Consider the following 22,545-nt stretch of genomic DNA (forward strand, 5'->3'; position numbering starts at 1 on the left):
AATCAAGTGATCCAACTGAAAAAAATGGCTCTCAGGCCGACTTCCTTTTGGAAGGAAGCTGAGAAATCCATTTGTACCATGGATCAGACAAACAAATATTAGGAAAAGTGTTTACATGTATAGATGAATTTGGTTAGCCAGGCACTGAGAAATTCGAGTGAAAGAAATCTGTGTTCTGAACCTTAGCTAGTATTTACTCCTACAGAAAAGCTACCCATTAAAAAACAAACAGAAAACCAATAGACGAACACAGGAACTGAAGCGCATATATCAGCTGCCACTAGCCACCGCACAGTTTGAACTGCTTCAGTATTAATGAACATGTCCCTCTTTTCCAATATTTGACTGAAAGGTTGCGCATACTGCATTAGAAGTCCCTGTTTTCAAAACTTAGCAGAGAAAACCAGACAAACTAAGTTTCTTTTGAAATCCTTTTCCATATTTATAGTTTTCCCACTTTGACACAACACCTCCCTGTACTTTGTCTTAAAAAGTGTATATTTTAAAATAAGTCATATAAAACAATTCAAGCAATTGGATCTAAATCTCTACTGACAAGCAATAGGAAGTTCTGACAAAGTCACCATAAATATACAACAAAAATAATGACTACACATTGTATTTCTACTTCAGCTATGCTTTCTGTAAATAACTTTCAGTTTCTCTGATTAAATAAAGGAAGGAATAAATTGCTTTAGTCTTCACAGGTAATGGGAGGATCATCCCTCTACCTACAAAACTGTCTCAGAATTTTACATGAATAAGAGATCTTCAACATCATGCATGACCATTTAAGCAGGAAATGCAGAATGTAATACCAGAGGATTAATCAAAACCTCTTTTAAATGGATGTAATTAAAAAAAAAAACAACACAAAACCAACTTAATATATTCAGTTCTCAAAGCAGCTTCCGTTCCACATTTAAGCCTTATAAGAATCTGAAGATTTTAATCACTGTACCTGTGAGCTGGAGCTTAGATGCCTTCCAGGCAAATAAAAACTTGTAGCCACAGATTAATAAGACACAGGATTAGAAAGGCAAATAAAACTCCACATTCTCATATCGCACATTTCAAGTTTATTCCATTCATTCTTGCAACACAAACTTAAGAATACAGTATCATTTAGCATTCTGACGTCTAATGAACCATGATAATGATGAACCCAACTGTGTCAAAACAGTTAACAATGGTGAAAAGAGGAAGTCAAATATCAAAATGCACAGAGCACTAATTTTCTTCCATCACTGCGTAGAAAGATGATTGTTTATCCATTTACAAAATATAATTCAGACAAGTTCATTTTGAAATTTTGCATGCAACACTGCAATTGCTTGACCTAGGACACTCCATTCTTACCAGCCTGTTTTACAAGTAATTCAATGTTCTATTCAATGATAAAATTTCATTTAACTATGGTACTCCTTTTCCCATTTGCTCCCCCTTAAAAAAAGGGAGCAGAGGGTACAAAATCCAAAATATACTTAAGGTTATAACTTATTCAGCACAAATTTCAAAGGAAGAGGTTTAAGAACAGAGTGTATTTCCAAGTATATGTAATTCCAGTCTGACAGACTTTTTGAATTGTGTTTATAGAATGTAAAATAATTTACAGTTTGGTCTTTTCGTCTAGTTAGGACCTACTCAAAAACACAGGCAGCCACCCTTTATTTTTTCACAATATAGCTAACAAGAAGGGAAAGAATGAACAAGCCCAGTATCTAGATAATTACAAAAGCATAAGCTTTTATTATTACTTTTTTTTTTTTTAAATCCTGGGCAAAATGATCAATCATCTCTTATGTAGTGCAAAAAGCAAAGTATTTCTTCTTTATGAGTCAAACATTAAATGCCATCTTTTAACTATCTCGAAAGGCAGCTTGGGTATATATTACAGCCAAATCAACACTTGTCTCACTGAAGTTTGTTTGCAATTTTTTTTTCCCCTCAAGTGAAGTAAGAAAAAATAAGGTGTCCACATAGTTGTAGAAAAAGGGAGGCAAAATTGCCTCAATGAATCACCAGAAGAGTTAGTACAAAGATGATGTTTCTTTACTATGGTAATGCTCACTTAAATGAGAGTTGAAAGGAAGGGCAGGAAGGAATACAGAGGAAAAGAACCCCAAAACACTATGGCCAGACAACTTGACACTAATCAACACAAAAAACTTGATTATTCAAGTTTTCCACATAAAAACAGATTGCAGTTTTCTAGACTAGTATTTTAATAGCTAAGTATTTAATAGCATAATATGGAGGCAAGTTTATGCCAAAGATGGTTACTTTCATAGCTGAATAAAGAGTTAAACCTATAGTCTGTGTTCACACTATTACAATGACATGACAATCCAGCACTGATCAGAGATAAGATTAAAGAGTTCTCTTTAGTCATTAAAAGTACTGTTCAAACATGCTCATTCTTCTATCAGCAGCTCACCAATTGATTTATCACCGATTTCCAACCCTTCTGGCTCTTCCTTGCCACCCATCTCCAAGAAGCAAAGAGTAATTGCACTGTACATTTTATGGCCAGAGCTGATTGTTTTTTCCATTGCTTTTCTTTTGGGATGTGTACATGTAAGTCAGTTTCTGTTCTCCTTTTACAGTCTAAATGCAAGGCTTTTTATAGCCAAGACATTCAATCATAATAAGCAACATGATTCAAGTAAAACTAAGTCTCCATTAAATAGGAGTGGTAGTCACTAGCCTACTTCTACACATCCTCTCAATTTCAACAGTGATATCAAAATAATATTGGCTACTTTTGTTTAAGAATTCAGCATGAGACATTATATACATTTGTTTTCTGTATTGTGTACGTTGTCAGAAAGTTTGAAATCTGTACTCCAAAAAAAGAGGAGGATGTACAGTTTGTGGTACACACTTTTCTGTTATAAAACCTGTTATTCAGTTTTGGGTGAATCAGCAGTCTAATGAGAATTTTCAAGATGAAAGCCAGAAGCTCAGACATTCCTGAGGACCATAGGATGTGACAGGGATCCCTACAACATCATTAAATACCTTCCTATGAATTATCAAGGTTGTCATAGTACTGTCATACTTACTGGTATAGTAAATCTTATCTAAAAGCCAATGATTGATGTGGTATGTTTGCACTGGGAACTTTAACAATGGGCCCCATGCCTTAATGAAATTGAAGAGGTTCATTCAGCCAACAACAAAACATCGGTTCAAAGATATGCACAATTAAAAAGGTTTTCTTTTATCCCTCCAGTAGTTAGAGCAAGTTAAGACTTCTACTTGTACGTCTTCCTGTTCCTAATACCTGAACTTAGAAAGCTTACATATATTTTAAAAGTCTACCAGAAAAGTTTAGCAACAATATTCACTTGATAGGAATGTCTAAATCATTACTGTTCATTTTCCACATTTGACTTGATTATCCTTGCGTACCAAACAGCCTGTAGCTTTCGCACGTGTCTATAAACTTTATGCTGACATGGTGAGTACAGAAATGTAATCTTACAATCATTTTGGAAGTAACTACAGTAACGTTCTGAACTCTCTCAAAACCAGTTGCTTAAAACATCTGTCCTGGACTAGAACAAACATGGGAAAGAAAAACCTCAAATTCAAGCACCCAAAAGTACCTTGACAGATGTTCTGGAGTGTAACACCACCATGCCTCAACTGGTCTTTCCTGGTTTACTCAAGAATCAGAAAAACATTAGTGTGACATCCAATTAGTCAATATAAAGAACAGCTCCAATAACTAGTATCAAAAGTCCTCAAAACTGCAACATAAACTTTAGGCAGAAGAATAAAGCTACCCACTGAGAGAGAAAAGCAACCCAGCCACCTACATTACTACACTTCAGATTATGGCAGACACTAATAGCATGGGACTATTGTCTCCGTCACAATTAGTTTCAGGTACATAGCACAGTATTTCCATCTAAAGGAATCTTTCAAAAAAATCTTAGTACTAACCTAGGAGGTTTACAAGCCAAAAATTCAAGATCATAGTCTGTCTTCCTTCTTCCATTTTCACTAGAAATGGGAAGAGATTGTGCACTGAAAAGAAGTCCTAGAGGGATACTGTTCATAATAGTTTTCAACCCTGTCCAAACAGATTATCTTCGATACAAGCCCCTAACTAGTCTGATTCATAAAGTATTTCCCTCCCCCCAAAAGTATTTAGCTGAAGAAGCTGGAAGATGCAAAGAGTGACAGACAGGCAGCAGTGTGAGGCCACAGGAGAGACGTTTAAGATATCAGTCCATCCGTCACTGAAGAAGAGTTTTGATTGCCTGGTTGTCAGTGGCTTCAAAGGCAGTTAGTCCATCTGGGCCTTTCACAGTCTTATCAGCACCCTGCAAAGACATTGAGAAGAACTGTCAATTCATAAAGCCAGGCTGTATTAATATTAAATGTGTCACCAGAGTTACTTACCTTGGATAACTATACTGATTACATAGTTTTAGTGCAGTGCATTGTTTCAATTAGAAACCAAACGGGCAAGATTTATATACAAAACTATTCGGCACACAGATAACCTAAAATTCAAAATTTACTTTAGAACTAGGAAAAAGTCACATAACCTTTGTCATGCAGCAAGTTGCAAGATGAACAAATTATCAATTAATCTTGGATAGAAACACAAAGATTTTTGTTTGTTTCCAGCAACTACTCATATGAATGCAAGAGTTCAGTACTACACACTTATGAAATCTATCATTCAGCAGCTTTTTCACATGCTAAATTAAACAGGTAATCTCTAGAAGACCTTACTTACTAGCAAATCATACTATTTTCTTTCTACATCGTGAAAGACTACATTCACCTAGGACTGTGCTTCCCTCCCCCATTTTGAAGAAAACCCTACTGCTACATAGAAAAAAGCCCAAATCATTCCAAGTCCAAAACTGATCAAGTTTGTTTTGAATAAACTATGCCTACACCTAAAAGGCAACAAAACAGAATGGGGAGGCAATAGGAGGATAGAGGATAACAGAAATGCATCAAGCAGACAAACTGCAGAACAGTAAGTGCAAATGCAGGCTCAGTGCCAGAAACATGGAGAGAGCAAATGAGAAGCAAAGAGAGGTTAACTTGTCATATTTGTTTTGAGCACCGTGTAGTCATGTATATAAAAGGGAAAAACAGGCTGAACTATGAATTGGGTAGTTAAAGGGATAAAAGTTATTAGAAAACACAGGGCTGACTGCAGAGATCAAGAGATGTTTCCTGAAAATAAGTTAGATTACAGAACGCCTCCTCTTGAGAAGATTTGCAAGTCTCACTTTAAAATGTGTATTTGCTCAATAAAGTAACAGGAAAAACACTGTGGGTGGCAAGAGCATCTACTGCAGAGGTTCATCTTTAGTTTTACATATCAACTCTCCGTTGAGTAAGTACAAGTCTCTTCTCAATTACATTACAAGGAAGGAAGAACACAGATTAATAGTAAAGGACAGCCAATAGTTTTCTAAGAACATAAGGGATCTAGAATTTCAAGAGCTTCTTTACTGATAGAAGATTATACACATAAAACTCTACTAAACTTCCATACATAATACCATGTCTGTTCCCAAGACAACTGTCAGCCCACTAAACTTCCCATTTTAAAAGTTTCTAACAATCTAATAAACTGTATCTGACATTACTACCATTTGCTGCCAATACTACTTTTCATAACAGAATATTTCCATCTTTGAAACCTCTACTCTCTTTACTTCTAAATATTCAATCTGCCATTCTAAAAAGATGGCTTTACAGTGGCTTCTAAGGCAGCAGTGCTCATCCTGTGGTCTACTGGCCAAACTGATCCTGTTGCAGCCATTCATCTTCCCTGCAGCTCCTAGAGACCCTCAGTGCAAGACATGAGCTGAACAGACTGGTTGGTTTGGTGGCAGTCAGCTGTGGGGCAAGGGGATAGACTTCTGCTATCAGGGAAAGAGCCTGGGAAAATAAGTGTCTTGACAACTCCAGTGAAGAATTCAGAGAGGCATGCTTAAAATTGCAATAATTCCTTCCAGGCAGCTCACTTTCTCTACTACTTTTCAGGTAGAAGAATGCAGGCATACATTTTGCACATATGCACTAAATTCAATCCAGCGACAGAAGCGATCATAACATTTACCTCTGTCACTATGTAACATCCTTGGCCCACACAGTATGCAGTATGCTGCAGTATCACCATTCTGTTGGGTGTGAAGGTGAGCTGAATTGGTCTGTTCCCAAGAAATAATTAGTTGGTCATTGCAAACACACACTTAGGCTGAAACCACTGAAACCCACTGCTTGTGAAAAATTTATTCTTCCCCTAAAAAAAACCCTAAGAGTTAACGGGTATGCGGCTGTTATTATCTTAGTTGTCCTGGGAGATGAAAAGCTTCTTTCGCAGGTGTTGATTATTTCTCCTGCTTAGATAGCACTCTCAGATCAGAGTCCATGTGGAAATCAAAAGGGCTTCAAAGCTATTCTTTGATGTTAAGCTTGGAAAACCCGAAGGAACTTAGGCTTGAAGAAAAAGGGAACTATGCAGTAAATGACTTACCACTATTCATCCTGATTCAGTTTAAAGGACTTAACTTACAAAACTCTCTACCAATGTATCAGCATTTAGAATATAAAATATATAACTGTTAACTGAAGTAACTTTAAAATATAAGGAGAACTTTTAGTTTAGACTTAGACTGCTTTTCACCCTTCATGCACATTTGTACTTCAGAAAACTCACAGACTTGGAAGACCTGAGTTTCTAAACCAGCTTCACCAAATGTAGGATAAGAGGGTCATGACTACCTAAGGAGGACACAGATTAATAAACTCAGTGTTAACAAATTAAGAAAATGGGCCCATAGCGAGGCAGAAATATTCCTGCTTGCATTCAACAGAACAAGAAGGAAATAATAAGGTTCAGGTCAAGAAGACTTCAATTTTCAGAAGTACAACACTGCCTGGAAGCAAGTTTAATGAAAACTGTAAAAGAATAAAATGATTCCACAGTATTCTCTACTTCCCCAGAGTAAAAGCTATTAACATTTTATGTGTGTGTTATGTGCTTCTCTTAAAATACTGTCCTGAGTTTCACAGCTGGGATAGAGATAATTTTCTCCCTAGTAGCTAGTATAGCACTGTGTTTTAGATTCAGGATGAACATAACATTGATTGTGTACAAGAGGCTGGGGGGGGACACAGCCAGAACAGCTGACCCCAATTGGCCAAAGGGATATTCCATACCATATGACCTCATGCTAAACAAAAAATTGGGAGGAGTTAGCTGGGAGCAGGGGGGGCAGGACTGCTGCTAAGGAACTGGTTGGGCATCGGTCAGCAGGTGGTGGGCAACTGCACTGTACATCACTTGCTTTGTATATTCTTTTATCATTACTATTATTTTCCCTTCTTTTTCTGTCCTATTAAATTATTTTTATCTCAACTGACACATTTTACTTTTTTCTCCTGATTCTCTCCCCCATCCCACTGCAGGGGGAGTGAGTAAATGGCTGTGGGGTGTTTAAGCCTGCCAGCTTAAACCATGACAAATACATACACAAAAATATACATATATATACTCTTTCTTTGGCAGGGTAATAACATCAAGAACGTTTGCCCTCTCAAGCCACTGGGCAAAGCACAAATGTTAAACATGCTCTAAAGGCAGCACAATAGCTACTAGTGTACAGCTGGAGTTCAGGAAATAAAACAAAAACCAAACATGAAGGCAGCAGATAAAGGCAATGCAGAGCTGTCACCAAACCCTGTGAAAGTGAATGTGAAAGTGAACGTGAAAGGTAATGAAGCTGCTAAAAGACTGGTTTATACAGCAAGCAGGAGCTTCCAGATGAAGTTAGGGAGGCGGATGTCAGCTTGTTCAGAAAGTATACGGATCAATTAACGGCCAACAAATTTATAAACACTTCTTCACAGGGAGAGATGTGTGTACCTCTAAAATCCCTAATACAACAGCTATGAATGAGGGGAAAAAGTGAACTGAAGGGGTCAAAATCACAGTTCTTGCCAAATGGCATCACTTTTGCCACTCTCAGAGGAGAAAAAAGGTGCTAAATTGCCTAACTCAACAGAATATTTCTTATAACACTTTTTTAGTAGAAAGCAGAGATCAAATTGCATTAGATATTTTACACAAAACAGATTGAAATATGAACAGATGAGATTTGTCACATTATGTGACAAACCTCATCCTCCATTAGAAGCATTCAAAGCTGTTTAATTGTCTGTTGTAACATGATATTGGTTTCTCCTACACTAGACTAAAAATACCTTTTTATATTACAAAATTAAATCTAAAACTCCTAAAGAAAAGCATGGTACAATTTGAATATACATACATATATATGTATTTCTGCTTTTCAAATAGTTATCCTTTAAATCTGCTATCCCTGAAAAAACTACAAGCAAACTGAAATACAGTGACTGACGTGGCTTCAGTCCAGTTCTTAGTACTCATTACCTTCCGTTATTTTGTTTTGTAGAAGGCTGGTACATAACACACACAAAATAAAAATCTGGTATTTTGGAAGACAATTCAGTTCTGACTTTGTCAAAAGTTACTAAAAATTAATTTCCTCCCTAATATTTTCCAATATTATTTTGTTGTTTAATATGTTTAGTAACACTGAAAGGGCAGAAAAAATGAACAGAACTTATGACATCTCTGCTTCACTTTGAAGCCACAACATGCTGCTAAGGACTTCACTGTTTAAAATTACAATGGCTATTTTAACATGTCTCAAATTCCTGGAAAAATATTTTAAGATTAATATAAAGAATTACCTACCATTAGTGTAGTAGTAAGACAACAAGCCCTACCTTTGAACTTTAAACAGGAAGTACTCTTTAGACTAAAGTTAATTACTTTCATGTATTACAGTAAGTCAGACCAAAACAATGTTTTCAACTGAAACTTGGATGCTGACAGAGCAGTTTTAAGTATCACCCTGCAAATCTCCATTGGTCTTTTCTTCAGGATGCCTACAGTATGATATTTTCCACACATTTTCAAAAGCTTGAAAGAATGTTAAGATCTCCCTAAAGTTTTTCTAGGCTATGTACTGTATAAGTTAGGCTTGATATTTCAAAAAGGAAGTATTATTAAAATGGGCAGTTTTGTAGGAATATGCAGAATGAGATCTTCAAAAGACATGCTTTAAGGATCCAGTGTTCTGATCTTCAGCCTGACAAAAAACCACATTTATTAGAAAAGCACATCTCAACTATGACCTAGAGGGTTTATGCTACTTCTGGTAGCCATAATACCTTACGATTGAATTAATTCGACTTTAGTAAATTCACCCACCCCTTGCTGAGGGTAGTAAAAACTACGTTCACCCATTGTGTATTTCAGTAATTGGAATCTTTCCATTTTTGAGGATTAATTTGATGCTGTATTATTACCTCCTGGTAACAGTAGGTTAATTAAGTTTTTTGGAAGCTGATCTAGCACACATGTAGCAGCTGTCTGTTAATCTAAACATTAAAATCTTGTGCCCAAATGGAAGGTAAAGTCTTTCCTAATGAACAGAAAATTTTCAAGTGTAAAACCTCACTTCCCCCCCCCCCGCCCCTTAGATATGTTTTACAGTTTTATAATGTATGTGTGATTTCATAGGATCATAGAATATCTCAAGCTGGAAGGGACCCATAATGATCATTGGCTCCAACTCTCTGCTCCTTACAGGACAACATTGGAGCTTTAACCTCTACAGGTTTGGAAGGAGTGATGTTCTTTGAGTATTTTAAGCATGCCACCAAACCTTTGGTTTTGATCTGTAAGTTTCATTTACCTCATCATCAATGTTTTGATTTAGTCAATATTGGGCAGGCCTGAACTGTCAGAGCTAACCACAACTGTGCTATGGTGAAAACCATTTAATGAATCCAGTCCGCCAAAATCATGATAGTAATTTATTATGGCTGACCACTATGATTAGCACAACAGCAGTGCTTGAAAACACTCACTCATTTGTAATCTCGATTTTTGAATTTTTCAAACTGCAACTAAATTTCTTATGGTGTAATAAATCTAACCGAGCATTGCTTGTTCCAAAATTAAAACATATGAACAAGACATCAGGAAGTCCTCACTGAAATACTAACTTCAGAAAAAAATGTGTAATAACGGATCTTTTGAGAAACTACCTTTGGAAGAGTGTAATGTATCAACTGTTAAGTCATGTTAGGTGTTTATCAGTCATCCTATGTATGCACTGTAATTATGAAAGCAAAGTCATATAACTATTTCATTTTGGTTCAAACAATGCAAGTTGTTTTATTTATACAAAATAACTCTTTTATATCTGTTTTTCATATTGGAAGAAATGTCTGAACTTGAATAGCAACACAAATTACAACAATGTGTGAAGCTACAAAGTTCAAAGTACTTTAATCATAAGACCATAATTCAACAAAATGTTTTTTTGCTATGCTTCATAAACAGAACAACCTAAATAAAACCAAACTGTTGGGGGTTAAATCCATGCAACCATTACAATAGGTCAAAACTTGGAAAAAAACCCTAAAAACCTAAACCTAAAACATTGTTAACAACTTCAATACTGAACAAGGGTTTCACCAAAGAGTAAAACCAGCATTAAAGAGCTGTTTGCTTTCTGAAGCTGCAAAATTACCACTTAAACCTGCTGGAGTACTCGTTTACAACCACTAATGAATATTAAAATCACATTTCAAATACTTCCTGTAAAACACATCAGGATATGCCCTCAAATGATTCTTCACAGTACTTAATTCACCATTTTTGATGTATGTACTTTCCAAGGTCAAAACAAATCTTATGGGATTACCTGCCTTTCACAGAAGATCACGCTTTAAGAAGAAACTCAGAGCTAAATCACTTTGTTTAGGGAGTTCTTAATACCTCTCAAGAGACAGCAATTTGAAAAGCTAGAGTAAGTGTTACAACACACACAAGATTAAGGAAGGAACTCTCCTACCGTTTTCATATTACTCCAGTATTAACATGTAGCCAAATGCTACAGGATCACCAGGTAGTTTAGAAAACGTTAACTATGTCATAATTTGGAGCCATGGTTGACGCAAGATAGAATTTCATGTGTTCTTAGGGAAGTGGTAGGAGGGAAGAAGCAGGAAATAAGATCTATGAAATCTAAACTTAGCCAGAATTAATCAGTTCCAGTCCCCTGAAAATGCACAAGAGGGGTAGCAGCATGATATATTCTTTTTGTGGCAGGCGTAATATTCTAGACTTTGACTTCTACCAGTAAAATCCCATCTCATTGAGCATACAGCTACAGCTCCTTTTTCAGGCACCTATTTCACTCCACTTCTCACCTCCTTAAAGTCTCATCCCACCTAAAATTATAGCTGAATGTTACTTTCCATACAAAGGCCAAAACCATTGTTATTAACCCTAACTGGTATTCATATTTTGCCCAGCCTATAGTATTTATTTTCATTGCTAAAGTGAAGCAATAAGAAGCTTTATTTTCTTAGAAAAATTCATATATTAATTACAAATATATTTCCCAAACAATGAAACTGTGCATGCAAACAACATGATTTCCTGTGATCAGGTAGTTACTTTCAATCAGAGGCCTCCCAACACAAGCTTCTAGCCAAAATTTAAATTTTCATGGATCTTACACTGCACAGCTAAGGAATAGAGACTTGCGTGGAAACAAAAAAGAAATTAATACAGCTGTGGCAAAAGTTATAGAAGGACTACTTAACGTTGACTATTTTTTTTCTTAGAAAATAAGTTGTAAGGATGCATTAATCCTTCAGATATGACAATATTACAATATTACTGTCAAATTACTGTATCTGATGTTTCATTAGCTTATCAAAACTAATAAAAATTGAGCCAGGCTTTCAAAACAATGCTGACAAACAGGCTTGCAAAAATATTTTCCCCATAGTTCTTCAAGAATTAACAGGAAGTATGATAATGGAGAAAAAGATACCACTTGTGCCTTTGCAACTAATAGTATAAGCAAGTGTGGGTATAAGGGACACTACAGGGCTAAAGGGACTTGAGCTTCATCCTTCTCATCTGTTCCGTGTCTCTTATTCCCAAATTACATCTGAAATTCACCCATCGCCTACAAAAACAGTGCCACAGAGACAGCTGAGCACGCATTTAGTACCTGGCAACAAGCAAACACCATCTGACATTTACAAAGGAACACCACAGAGACTGGTTGAGCAGTGAAACAGAAACTGGATTCTACTGTACAACTACAAAAAACTGTAATCAAACCCAGAAGACCACCCTCTGGAACAGGTAGGTCACACTGCAAAAGCACTGAAAAAAATTCCCAAGGCAGCAGCCGAAGTGAAACTGAAGATACGTCAGTTCTGTCTCTTGATTTGGCACCAGTGTCTCTCTGATTCCATAAACACACACAAGGAACTAAAGCCACAACAGAACTTTAATTTGGAGGCCGCTGTTAGCAGGAGACTACAGAAAATTAACCTGCGATGGGGACAAGTGAACAGGGTAAATGCCAGGCCCGTTACAAGGAAGCAGTGAGCATTATGCAGGTAAAAGTATTAAAAGACTGAACAGCATCACCTAACCAACCTTTGCATGGGCTTAACTGTTACATGGGACTAATGTTGGTAGACAGCGTGCTCGTCTCACTGATGGGACAATATGGCAAGAAAGACCATATACAAGAACTCCTTCACTCTTATGTGATTAAAACGGCTGCAGAACACCACAAATTAAGCTTCTGAAGACAACTCAAGTATCTGGCTGGGCAAATTTAAATGTGATTGCACATTGGCTGTAAGTTACAAAGCACCCAGTGGCAATGCCTGCTTAATTAGGTCCCCCCATCTCCACAGACCCTCATCAATCCTGACAAGGCTATTGATGAGGCGTTTTTTGTAAGGTCTTGCTAGATTCCTCACCCATTTCCAAATGATTCCAAAATCCATTTTAGGGGACTGGTGTAGACACTCATACCACTGAGTGTTTTGTCTTGTCAAACTACAGCCTCAAAACCTGCTTTAACATGAAAAGGCCATTTATAGATTACACACCACACTTCACTTTGTTTCTTCAGAAAGCAGTATGTTAAATAATATCTCCCTAAAGTTATGAATGCCCAAACCAAAGTTATTCAAGTTAAGAGTTAAGGTTGCTAGTACGATCTTTTGGATTTTTAGAAAGGAGCTTGTTTATCTAATTTTATATACATTCAAGCCCCTGAGAGACACAAGATTTAGATACAGGGTATGCAATGCAACACAACTCTCCCAGTAACAGTAACTTTATTTGGAAGCTGATCAAACCTAGCCACAGCTTCCACAATGGTGGTGATACGACTTGACAATGTACAGTTCTATTCCAGAGACCTGGGCTTCAGCACGATGGAAAGTTGAATATATTAAGGAATAGCAGACGTTGAAGTCAGCTGACGGAAGGTCCTCAAGAACAAGTCAGTCAGTCATTTACTACAACAGTGGTATTCTTAAAAATACTTGGAGATAACCTCTTGAGGTACCCCTTCCAGGTTTTAAAATATTATTTAATCTGCAGTTAAATGTAGTCCAACCTGATTTATCTGCTTTTCCTCAATATATTCCTACAAATACTGCAGAATAAAGTAGAAAGTTCTGCTTCTGAGACAGATGGCTTGTCCAAGGTATCACCCTCCTACGGTACTGTCAAACTAGTTGGTGCTTCAGGGGGCTCTTGAGAATTTGAAACATCTCTCTCCCTCCACTGTGTTCACATAAAACTTTACATATGGGCTGTTCCCAGAGGAAGCTTGCTTCCTCAGAAGCTGTGAAACCATTTGATTCTGATGCGTTGCTAACCCCAGTGAACAAGAACTGGTTAGCTGGTTGGGGCTATAGCAAGAATGGCTAGGGCTACTACTTGAAAGTTAGAATTGGTTTTATACTGCTTTTCAGAAGACAAAGGACAAGGAGCTAGTAGTTGAGGACTAATAGCAGCATCTATAGCTTAGTTCCTTCTGTAGCCACTCCAAATGTAGTGTAACAGTTAAGTTTTCCATAAGAATGGAGAACACAGTCTTACCTGTGTGTCCAATAAATGCATATAATTAGAATAACAATTCTTGCTTTACTATAACAAACCAAATTGGTCCGTCAGCATTATCATTAATAACTGAGCTTCTGAGGAGAAAAGGAACATCTTCCCTCCAGACCAATGAAAGAACTGGTTTTCAACTTGTCTTTACAGTGTCCATTCTGAACTCTTATGCTGAAAAGGCTGACAATGAACAGAACTGGAACTATCTCAAGTCATCCTAGTATCCTATGCTAGCCTCAGAAATTTTCCCCCAGCTTACCAGTAAAAGAGCAATGTATATGAAGGACAAAGTTTGACACATCACATGCAGTGGATCAGCTAGATTTCAATGGATTATTAAAAGCTTTGTAGCCCAGATGTCATAACTACATGTCTAAAAATCCTAATCCTCACCTTTTTTTATGACCTTAAAATATTCCACATTGCTCTTCTTTGGACACGTTCCAGTATCTGTGATGGCTTTACACTGATCTGCATTTGCAATGATGCTGGTGAAGGGTCAAGAGCCCAAGTCCTCTGAGGAGTGGCTAAGGAAACTGGGGTTGTTTAGCCTAGAGAAAAAGAGGCTGAGGGGAGACCTTATTGCTTGCTACAGCTACCTGAAAGGAAAGTTGTAGGAAGGTGGGTGTCAGTCTCTTTTCCCTGGTAAAGAGTGATAGGGCAAGAGGAAATGGTCTCAAGTTGCACCAAGGGAGGTTTAGTTTGGATACTAGGAAAACCATCTTCACCAAAAGGGTTGTCAAGCATTGGGACAGGCTGCCCAGGGAAGTGGTTGAATCATCATCCCTGGAGGTGTTCAAAAAACCATGTAGACATGGCACTTAGGGACATGTTTCAATGGTGGACTCCATAGCATTAACGTTAGGTTTATAGTTGGATTCTATGATCTTGAGGGTCTTTTCCAACCTACATGATTCTACAGTTCTCAGTTTAGCTGTATATGGGCTGCGAGTGAATCCCAGATAAACCACCAGCCTTCACTATTCCAAAATGTCATTTGTATTTTAGACACAGTGTCATCACAGCATTCAACTTCCATGTGTGATAAGCATTAGCTAAGAACCCCAAAACAGTCCTTTCTGAGGAATAGAGAGTAACAAACTGTGCTTTATCATAGGAAAGACTTGTCGAAAGTTACTGGAAATTCCATAAAACAACTTGCTGCTTTTTAAGGGACAAGTGTTGGCATAATGGCTTCAACTATTAGCATCACCTGCAGAAAATTTAGTCATGTGACATGTACATTAAAAACTTCTGCAGAGACTGAACTGGTAACAGCCAGCATAGGTCTCCCAGTACTTTTCAAGTTAAACTCTCAGTGTAAACTGTTTCTAATATGAACTTCGAAGAAGTTTAGCTGTGTTTCACTGTGCAACTGCATGACCACCAGTATCAACAACATAAAACACAGATTTGCAGCAGCCCAGGCTACTTCAGCTTAAGATCAAGGGGCCACTCTAATCATTCTAGTCAGTTTAAGAGCTTAGACTCTTGATTCAGTGTCTCTACTATTTATATATAGTTATTATCCTCTGATAGTGAATTATGCCCAAATACTTGTAAGATTGTTTAAAGAATGCTCTGCGGCCATACTACATGAAAGAGTAACCAGCTTACTTCCATCACACGAATGAATCTTCTACAGTAACAAAATTTACAAAAATCCTGGAGGTCACCTTGACTAAGCTACCTTTTTTCATATTCAGAACTTTTATTAATGTACATCTTTTGTATTTTCTATCTGATTTTCTATCTGATTAATGTCTGAAGCATTTCTTGGAAGACGCCTCCTCCTCTCAATAGCTCAAGTCTCACATGATAGGTTTATGAACATCCCAATTCCTATACTGTAGAAGGCAGTACAGAATGTTAGCTTAAAACAATTCAATTTCCAAATCAACAACTGCATCCAGCACAGAATTATTTATACTAAATCTAATCTTAGTACATGAAAAACAATCTCTTATTCCTTACATAATTTTAACTTGATCCAACTGCTAACTTTTTAATATTTGTGGTATGCAAACAGACTAAAGAGACATGCATCACTGTTCATTGGTTCTCAAAGCTTGTTAAAGTACAAAAAATTATTTTTGTTTTCCTGTTTAGAAATACGTTAAGGAGGCTGTTGACTTCTAGTCCAACAGCTTAAGGAATATTCTATGAGAGAGGCCACATATGCATGAGAACAACCAACAGGGAAAATGAAGGCAGCTGAAAGGAGATATATGTAAAATAATGAAGCGTCTTAGCAGTAAGTAGAAGTGTAGTATTTACAAAACAAAGAACAGCTTTGAAGAAAAATCTTAAATATATCGATCCATCATTTCCCATTGCAGTTCTGCTATTTACATGCACTAACATCAGGCATTTAATATTTGTCCTGCATTTGGAGTAGCAAGATACACCCCACTCCAAAAGTAACTAGAAGGAACATTGCACTTGATCTCCCAGGTGTCTGCTATCAAAGAATATATGAAATCAGACTGTTATAAACAAAGCGTGACAACAGATGTTCGAACAAGGGTCATAGCTGTATTAAGAGAAAGAACAACCTCTTAATATAAGATCTGCCTCAAACAGAATGATATCATGAGCAAAATTCCAGTTTATAACTATTTCATCAGCTAGCCCGTGTCAACGAAAGCAAGAAATTATGGTATGATATTTACCTCTGCATTAAGAAATGTGAAAGTGATACAAACTTTCCCAAATTATGCAGTTGCAGTAACTTTTTTTTTTAAACTCATCTCCTAGTCCAAGTTCACTTTCTCAGAACACTCTGCAAACCTTTGTAAGATTGCCTCATCTTTATGGCTGTTGAGCATAACCAATTCCATGCAAATTGTACCAAGTATAGATATCAATACATTTTCACAGGCTACGTGAAAAATAGCTGGTTTGGGAAGGCCCTTAATGCCTTTGCTGACAGACTGCAGACAGACAACGAATGCACAACCCTTACTAGATGCCAGACAATTCATGTGTGAACTCAAGTTTTCAGGCATCTTATTATTTGAGTAACTTATTTAGAATGCAAAACACTGAAACAGAAGTAGAAAGAAATACGAGATGGGATAAAGGATACCTTTTTTGTAACTTGTGTATAATGATCCTAATGGAAGGATCAGTGCTCACAACAAATTTAAGCAAGTTGGATGCACCATTTTTATCCTAAATTAACAGTCACAGCATTTCTTCACAGAAAGGCATAACTAACATTAGGTACGATCAGAGACATCAAGAAAAGTGAAATTCATGCAGTATTAAGGTAGTTAAGGAGAACTATTTTACCGTGGAAGTGACATATGAAAACATTATACAACATGAAATCCTTTGGCCAAGTGATTTAAGAGGGTTCATATACTGAAAATGCACTGTTAACCTCTTTTCAAAGTAAGTGAGGTGTAAAAAGGAGCACATATGAATGGAGACAAAACATTGCTTGAATGAACTACTGCTTCATAAAATAGATCACCTTTGTAATATGAATCAAAGAGAGAACAATCAGATCAAGCTGTTCTCTCCAGGAGAAAATTTACAAGTTCTGTAACAAAGAACGCTCATCTTCCTACTTAAACTTCCCATCACTCTGCCAATCCAGATGGCTTTTCAGTCACCTGGCAAAAGCAGAGGGAAACCACACCTCACAGCAACTTCACAGCAGAGATTCTATCACCTGAAACACTTAAGCAGCTGCCAAAGCTAAATCCCACTCCTCCCTGCCTGCTGAAGCAATGCATTTTTTTTCCTTCTTGCCTGATTTGCTGTTAACTGCTCTCTAGCTGGAGCTCACATTACCTTCTTAGGGGTCACTATTACTTTTGCTACACTGCAAAAGTCCCAGAACTTTCTCCTTCAAGCTTCTCCGTAATCAGAGTACCCTCTCTGGTTTAGCAACATATACAGCATGTGTTCGATATTCTGACCTTATCCTGTGCATCAATCTTATTGAAAAAACTGCACAGTAATACACTTTGCTAATGGATAACTTCTCCTAAACATCTCTATCTCACCTTTGACAGAAGCAATTTCACACAGGAAACATGGCCCTCGTAGACTGCTGATAGGAGTGGTGTGATATTATGTTTGTCTGGAGCCTGTAAATTGAGATACAGTTATTTGAAACACAATTTCACACGGTATTAAAACATTTCACTTAACTTTGTTTTGTCAATAATAGAGTGAATGTAAGGATTCAAGAATATTATCCAGAAGTGCATTCCTTATGAATTTTACCTTTTACAAAGAGAAGTAATTGTTTAAAGAACAGGCAGGTACCCACAACATATTTCTTCCGTAAGACTTTAGGTATCCCAAAGTTTGTCCATTTTTTTAGGCCAATGACAGAAATTGTGGTATTTCAGCTGACAAATTTTGCCCAATTTAAAAACATTATTCCTAATTCTCCCATTTCTCAGCCAGCTAACTAACTTCAGAAACCAGTTTTTGGCTGAAACATTGTTTGGGCTATCTTCTCTCAAAACCATAGTCCTGGAAAGAATAAGGAATGCAGCAACTGAAATATTTTTATTTTTTCCTCCTCTCTAGTTAGAGCTCCTGAGGAAAAGATCATCTTTCCAGACACCAAGGACTAAAGCTAAGATGTGTTGTATGTTAACTTTCAGACAGTATTCGGGGTATATGGTTAAATTATTCACTTTATGGAGAACTACACTCATTTAAAGTGCCAATACAGCCCAGCCAAGTCTTTTCATGACAAAAAGCCATGCATTTCAAGCTACAGCAAAATGACTAAGCTTGTACAAGTAAGAATGTCTCCAGAAGAGAGAAGCACACCCATAGAAACACAGCTGATCCTGCCCTGGCCAAGGATGCATTGCACTGTCTTCTGAAGTCCCTTCCAACAAATGTAGCATGTATTTCATCCAAGCTTTCTTTAGATGTGATTACTGGATTTATTTTTCTAATCATTGTCAAATAAATTTAACTTTTTATAACTACAAACCACTTCTCCTAGTTTGTCTAGAAAGAATAAAAACATTAAATAATTTTAAACTTCTAACCTCTAGGAGACCACCTCTCAAATATTTTTAAATGCCTCAAATTGTTTAGTTTGATCTAAGTCTTCCAGTAACCATATAGGCATTTACACCAATCCTTACGTGCGTGTGAGGTGGGGAGGGCACAGGCGAAGACCCTAACATCCTAACATCTGTTTGCAAATTGATGTACATACATTAATATCAGCTCCTTTCAACAGCAGAAATTCCAGAATCTCAAGCTGTCCACAGTCTGCTGCATAGTGAAGAGGCTTCCTCCCACCTTCAAGAGTCCGGTTGACATCTTCACCCTTAAATGTAAACATAAGGAAAATTTGAGAGCTAACACACCAAGAAGAGGAGCCCTCAAATATGCTGAAGAACAGCCCAACCAAATATTTAATTGCCCATGGAAAATGAAAAATAAGTTGCTTGATTTCCTTTACCTCACCTACACATTTAAGGCTGTAAGACAACCGTGGTCCCTCCTTCCACACTGCATCTCAAGTGTACCCAGGTGCACTAGGTAAGTCATGTGATTAAAAAAATATCAAAAAATCATTAGAGCTTGTAAAAAAATGCTCACATTAGCTCATTTTCCTTCTCCTTTCCCCAAGGTGGGATGCTAGTTATCTGGCTAAGTTACTTTTCCTGCTTCTAACATGGAGTTCTGCACACTGAGAAACCAGATCCACAGGAATAAGCCAGTGTCATAACTACTAGCAAGTGATTACAGATCACCTGTAACTTAAAACCCAATTATGAAACTTGCCATTCTGTTTTATAAATAGCACCTGCCAATTCTACATGACACAAAAAAAGTCTGAAGACAGTTAACCAAATCAGGACACAGGAAGATTTATTCTAATGCCACTCGTACCACTGGACTGAGACATCTCTTAAGGCGTAAACAAAATTTAATTTAGTGAGTGCCTAAGCAGCTTTGTTTCTTCACCTTGGGTTGTGCAACTAAGAATAAACTTATTTGTTGCACTTCAGTAATGACGAGAAGTTACTGGAAACCAAATACTGCCAAGCTATGTGGTAAGTGACTTCTTGTTCATATGTGCAAGTAATGTTAGTATTTTAGGGGGTGGCTAAATTTAGCATCATCCCTCAAGTCCTGCATCTCCACAGAAAAAAATACCAAAAGAATTTCAGCTGCAGCACCAATTCATACTTCTCTACTGAGTCCCTGCAGTTCCTTCACTCCTGCCCCAAATCTCACAAAGTTCACAGAACACAGGGCTTGACATATATCTTCCAGACATCACCTCCTTTCTAAGGGCGGAAGAGGAGATTGTGAGAAGGCAATCTTGTTCTGCATTTGATATTCTATATTATCAGTTTTACACTGCTGGCCAAATAACAAGACAACCTCAGAATTGTCCTCTCCTACAATACACTATTCAATTCTTCTCATAATATACCCTGCTGAAAGTCAAAGCAACGCAAGAGTGTTTAATATAACGCTGTACATTCTGTGGTCTCAGAAGTCAGGACCTGGTTCTCACACCATTGAAGGTTCTGGCTTCAAAGTAGCAAGAAGTAGCAGCAAGTAGCAGAGTTAAAAAAAACCCTCTGCAACTGCTGTCACTGACCCTGAAATATAGCTATGGCTTCTGCAGAATGTTAGACATCAGAAAAAAGATAGCTTCACTTTTATCTATAACTTTCAGAACAGTAACAAATCCTACTTCTAAACAAAGTCCACCACAGCTTTAGCTATGTGGACTGTCAACACTGTACAATAGTTTAACATAAAATTCCAGTATGACTAAATGAAGGTCTAACTCTGTCTGCAACAACTTTACTGGCAAGCAGTATTGTGACGTACTGAAATTCAGCAAAAGAGAAGTTCCAAAACTGGTGGTTGGTGGGGATATGTTAACAACTGTGTTCCAATTAAAAGAAAAAAAACAGCCAGATCACCATACACTAACAGCATACAAATAGCCACACTCGTCTGAAAAGTGTATGAGGAAGAAACACATACATAGCCTATCTTGGAAGTTAAGCTCTACCCGTATTACTATTTACACTTTGCCACTTTCTGTCAATTTAAAAAGAGCTGGTATTTAAATAATACATTATTTTTGCAGATACATAAGGATTGGGATGCTTAAGTTTAGGAAGCCAACCATGTAAAATCCATGAAATCACTACCCCAAAAGAGGCTCTAAAAACTCCTGTAATGTCTGACATGTGCTAAGACATGGTAAATAAGGGGGTAAGGGAGAAGGACAAAGAAGCTAACTCCTGGGAAAGCACACAGTAAAACTACAAAATTCACGTTCAAAAAGAAATTTAGAATCATCATGTCTTAAGATTAGGACAGTCCAACAAAGCTCCCCTCCCTTAAGCTTATAAATATTATTTGGCTCATTGGTTTACACTATAGGATTTTTTTTTTCTTTTTAAAAGAATATACCACAGATCCCTCTGTTCTCTCCTAAGCTGGCTGTGGAATAAATTCCTGCCAGACAATGAACTTCTAGAAGGAAAAAAAAAACCAAAAACAAAAGAACCCCAACCCAAAAAACCCAATTATGAAGTTTTCTAAGTTTCCCTTTAAGACAATGAAAGCTTGTTTATATGGGGAGTACCTAGCAAAAAGTCTGCAAAGATGTCCCAAACACAGACTATGTGGATTTGAATACTAGTACTGTGAAAATATATCAGCATCAGAATGTTTTAGTCCAAACTAACAGAACAAAGATATCCAATAAGTTAAAAAAAAAAAGTACTCCTAGGCTCTGCAGTAAGCAAAGTCAAATATCCAGTTGTTTCATGGGTGTGAAAAGCCACTGTAAAACAGACCACTGAATGTTATAAAACTTTGTTTGGCCTTTCCTACTCCTGGTCCAAGACATATAGAAGTACAAAGAGAAGACAAACCAAGCCATTTCATAGACAGGGATCAAACCCTGGCACAAGCACCTGCTTTAAATGGAGTCTCTAACACACATATCAAATCTTGCAGAACTCTTCATAGACAATTAGTCTCTGGCCTTTAGATCTTCTGTTTATACTGCCCAGGACATCTCCCCATAGGAGGAACAGTGGTCTCCAAAGCAGGCTGTGAAAACCTGGAGAGGTGTGCATGACAATCCACTGAGGTGTCAGAAGAAATATTTTTTGCACTGTAAAAAGAGCATTTAATTAATCTTTATGTAATCTTTAACTTCCATCTTTGGGCATGTTTTATAATGTATGTGATAGCTTAGTACAGTAGTAGAAGTATATAATTTATAACTAAATATGCAGATATTGGTGGTGCATGCTCAATTTTTTCTTTACTGATAGAGGTGCATGATGAAAAAGGTTTGGACACCACTCATCTAGAGCTTTATCTGTATCCATGGAAGTGATAAATTAATTCTTTCAGAGGGAGTTTCATGCTGGAAGACTAAACAGTTTCAGTGAAAATTTTATAGGCCAACTAAAAAAACCCTAAACCTTACCCCTACATACAAATTATTCAGATTAAAGACAAGCTGTTATAAAACT

The 22,545-nt window shown here is 37.1% G+C and overlaps 1 protein-coding gene across 1 annotated transcript in view; it reads right to left on the reverse strand.

Annotated features, from left to right (window-relative positions):
- Positions 1-1,056: 1,056 nt before the first annotated feature.
- MTPN (myotrophin) overlaps positions 1,057-22,545 on the reverse strand; it is a 44,206-nt gene continuing 22,717 nt past the window's right edge. The window contains exons 2-4 of the mRNA XM_075116802.1: positions 19,233-19,346; positions 18,049-18,132; positions 1,057-4,334 (exon numbers count right to left, since the gene is read on the reverse strand). Of these exons, the coding sequence (XP_074972903.1) occupies positions 4,248-4,334; positions 18,049-18,132; positions 19,233-19,346 (285 nt within the window). The 3' untranslated portion in view covers positions 1,057-4,247. The remainder of the gene's footprint in view (positions 4,335-18,048; positions 18,133-19,232; positions 19,347-22,545) is intronic.

Source organism: Phalacrocorax aristotelis, chromosome 1 (assembly GCF_949628215.1).
Source record: "Phalacrocorax aristotelis chromosome 1, bGulAri2.1, whole genome shotgun sequence".
Classification (NCBI taxonomy): Eukaryota; Metazoa; Chordata; class Aves; order Suliformes; family Phalacrocoracidae; genus Phalacrocorax; species Phalacrocorax aristotelis.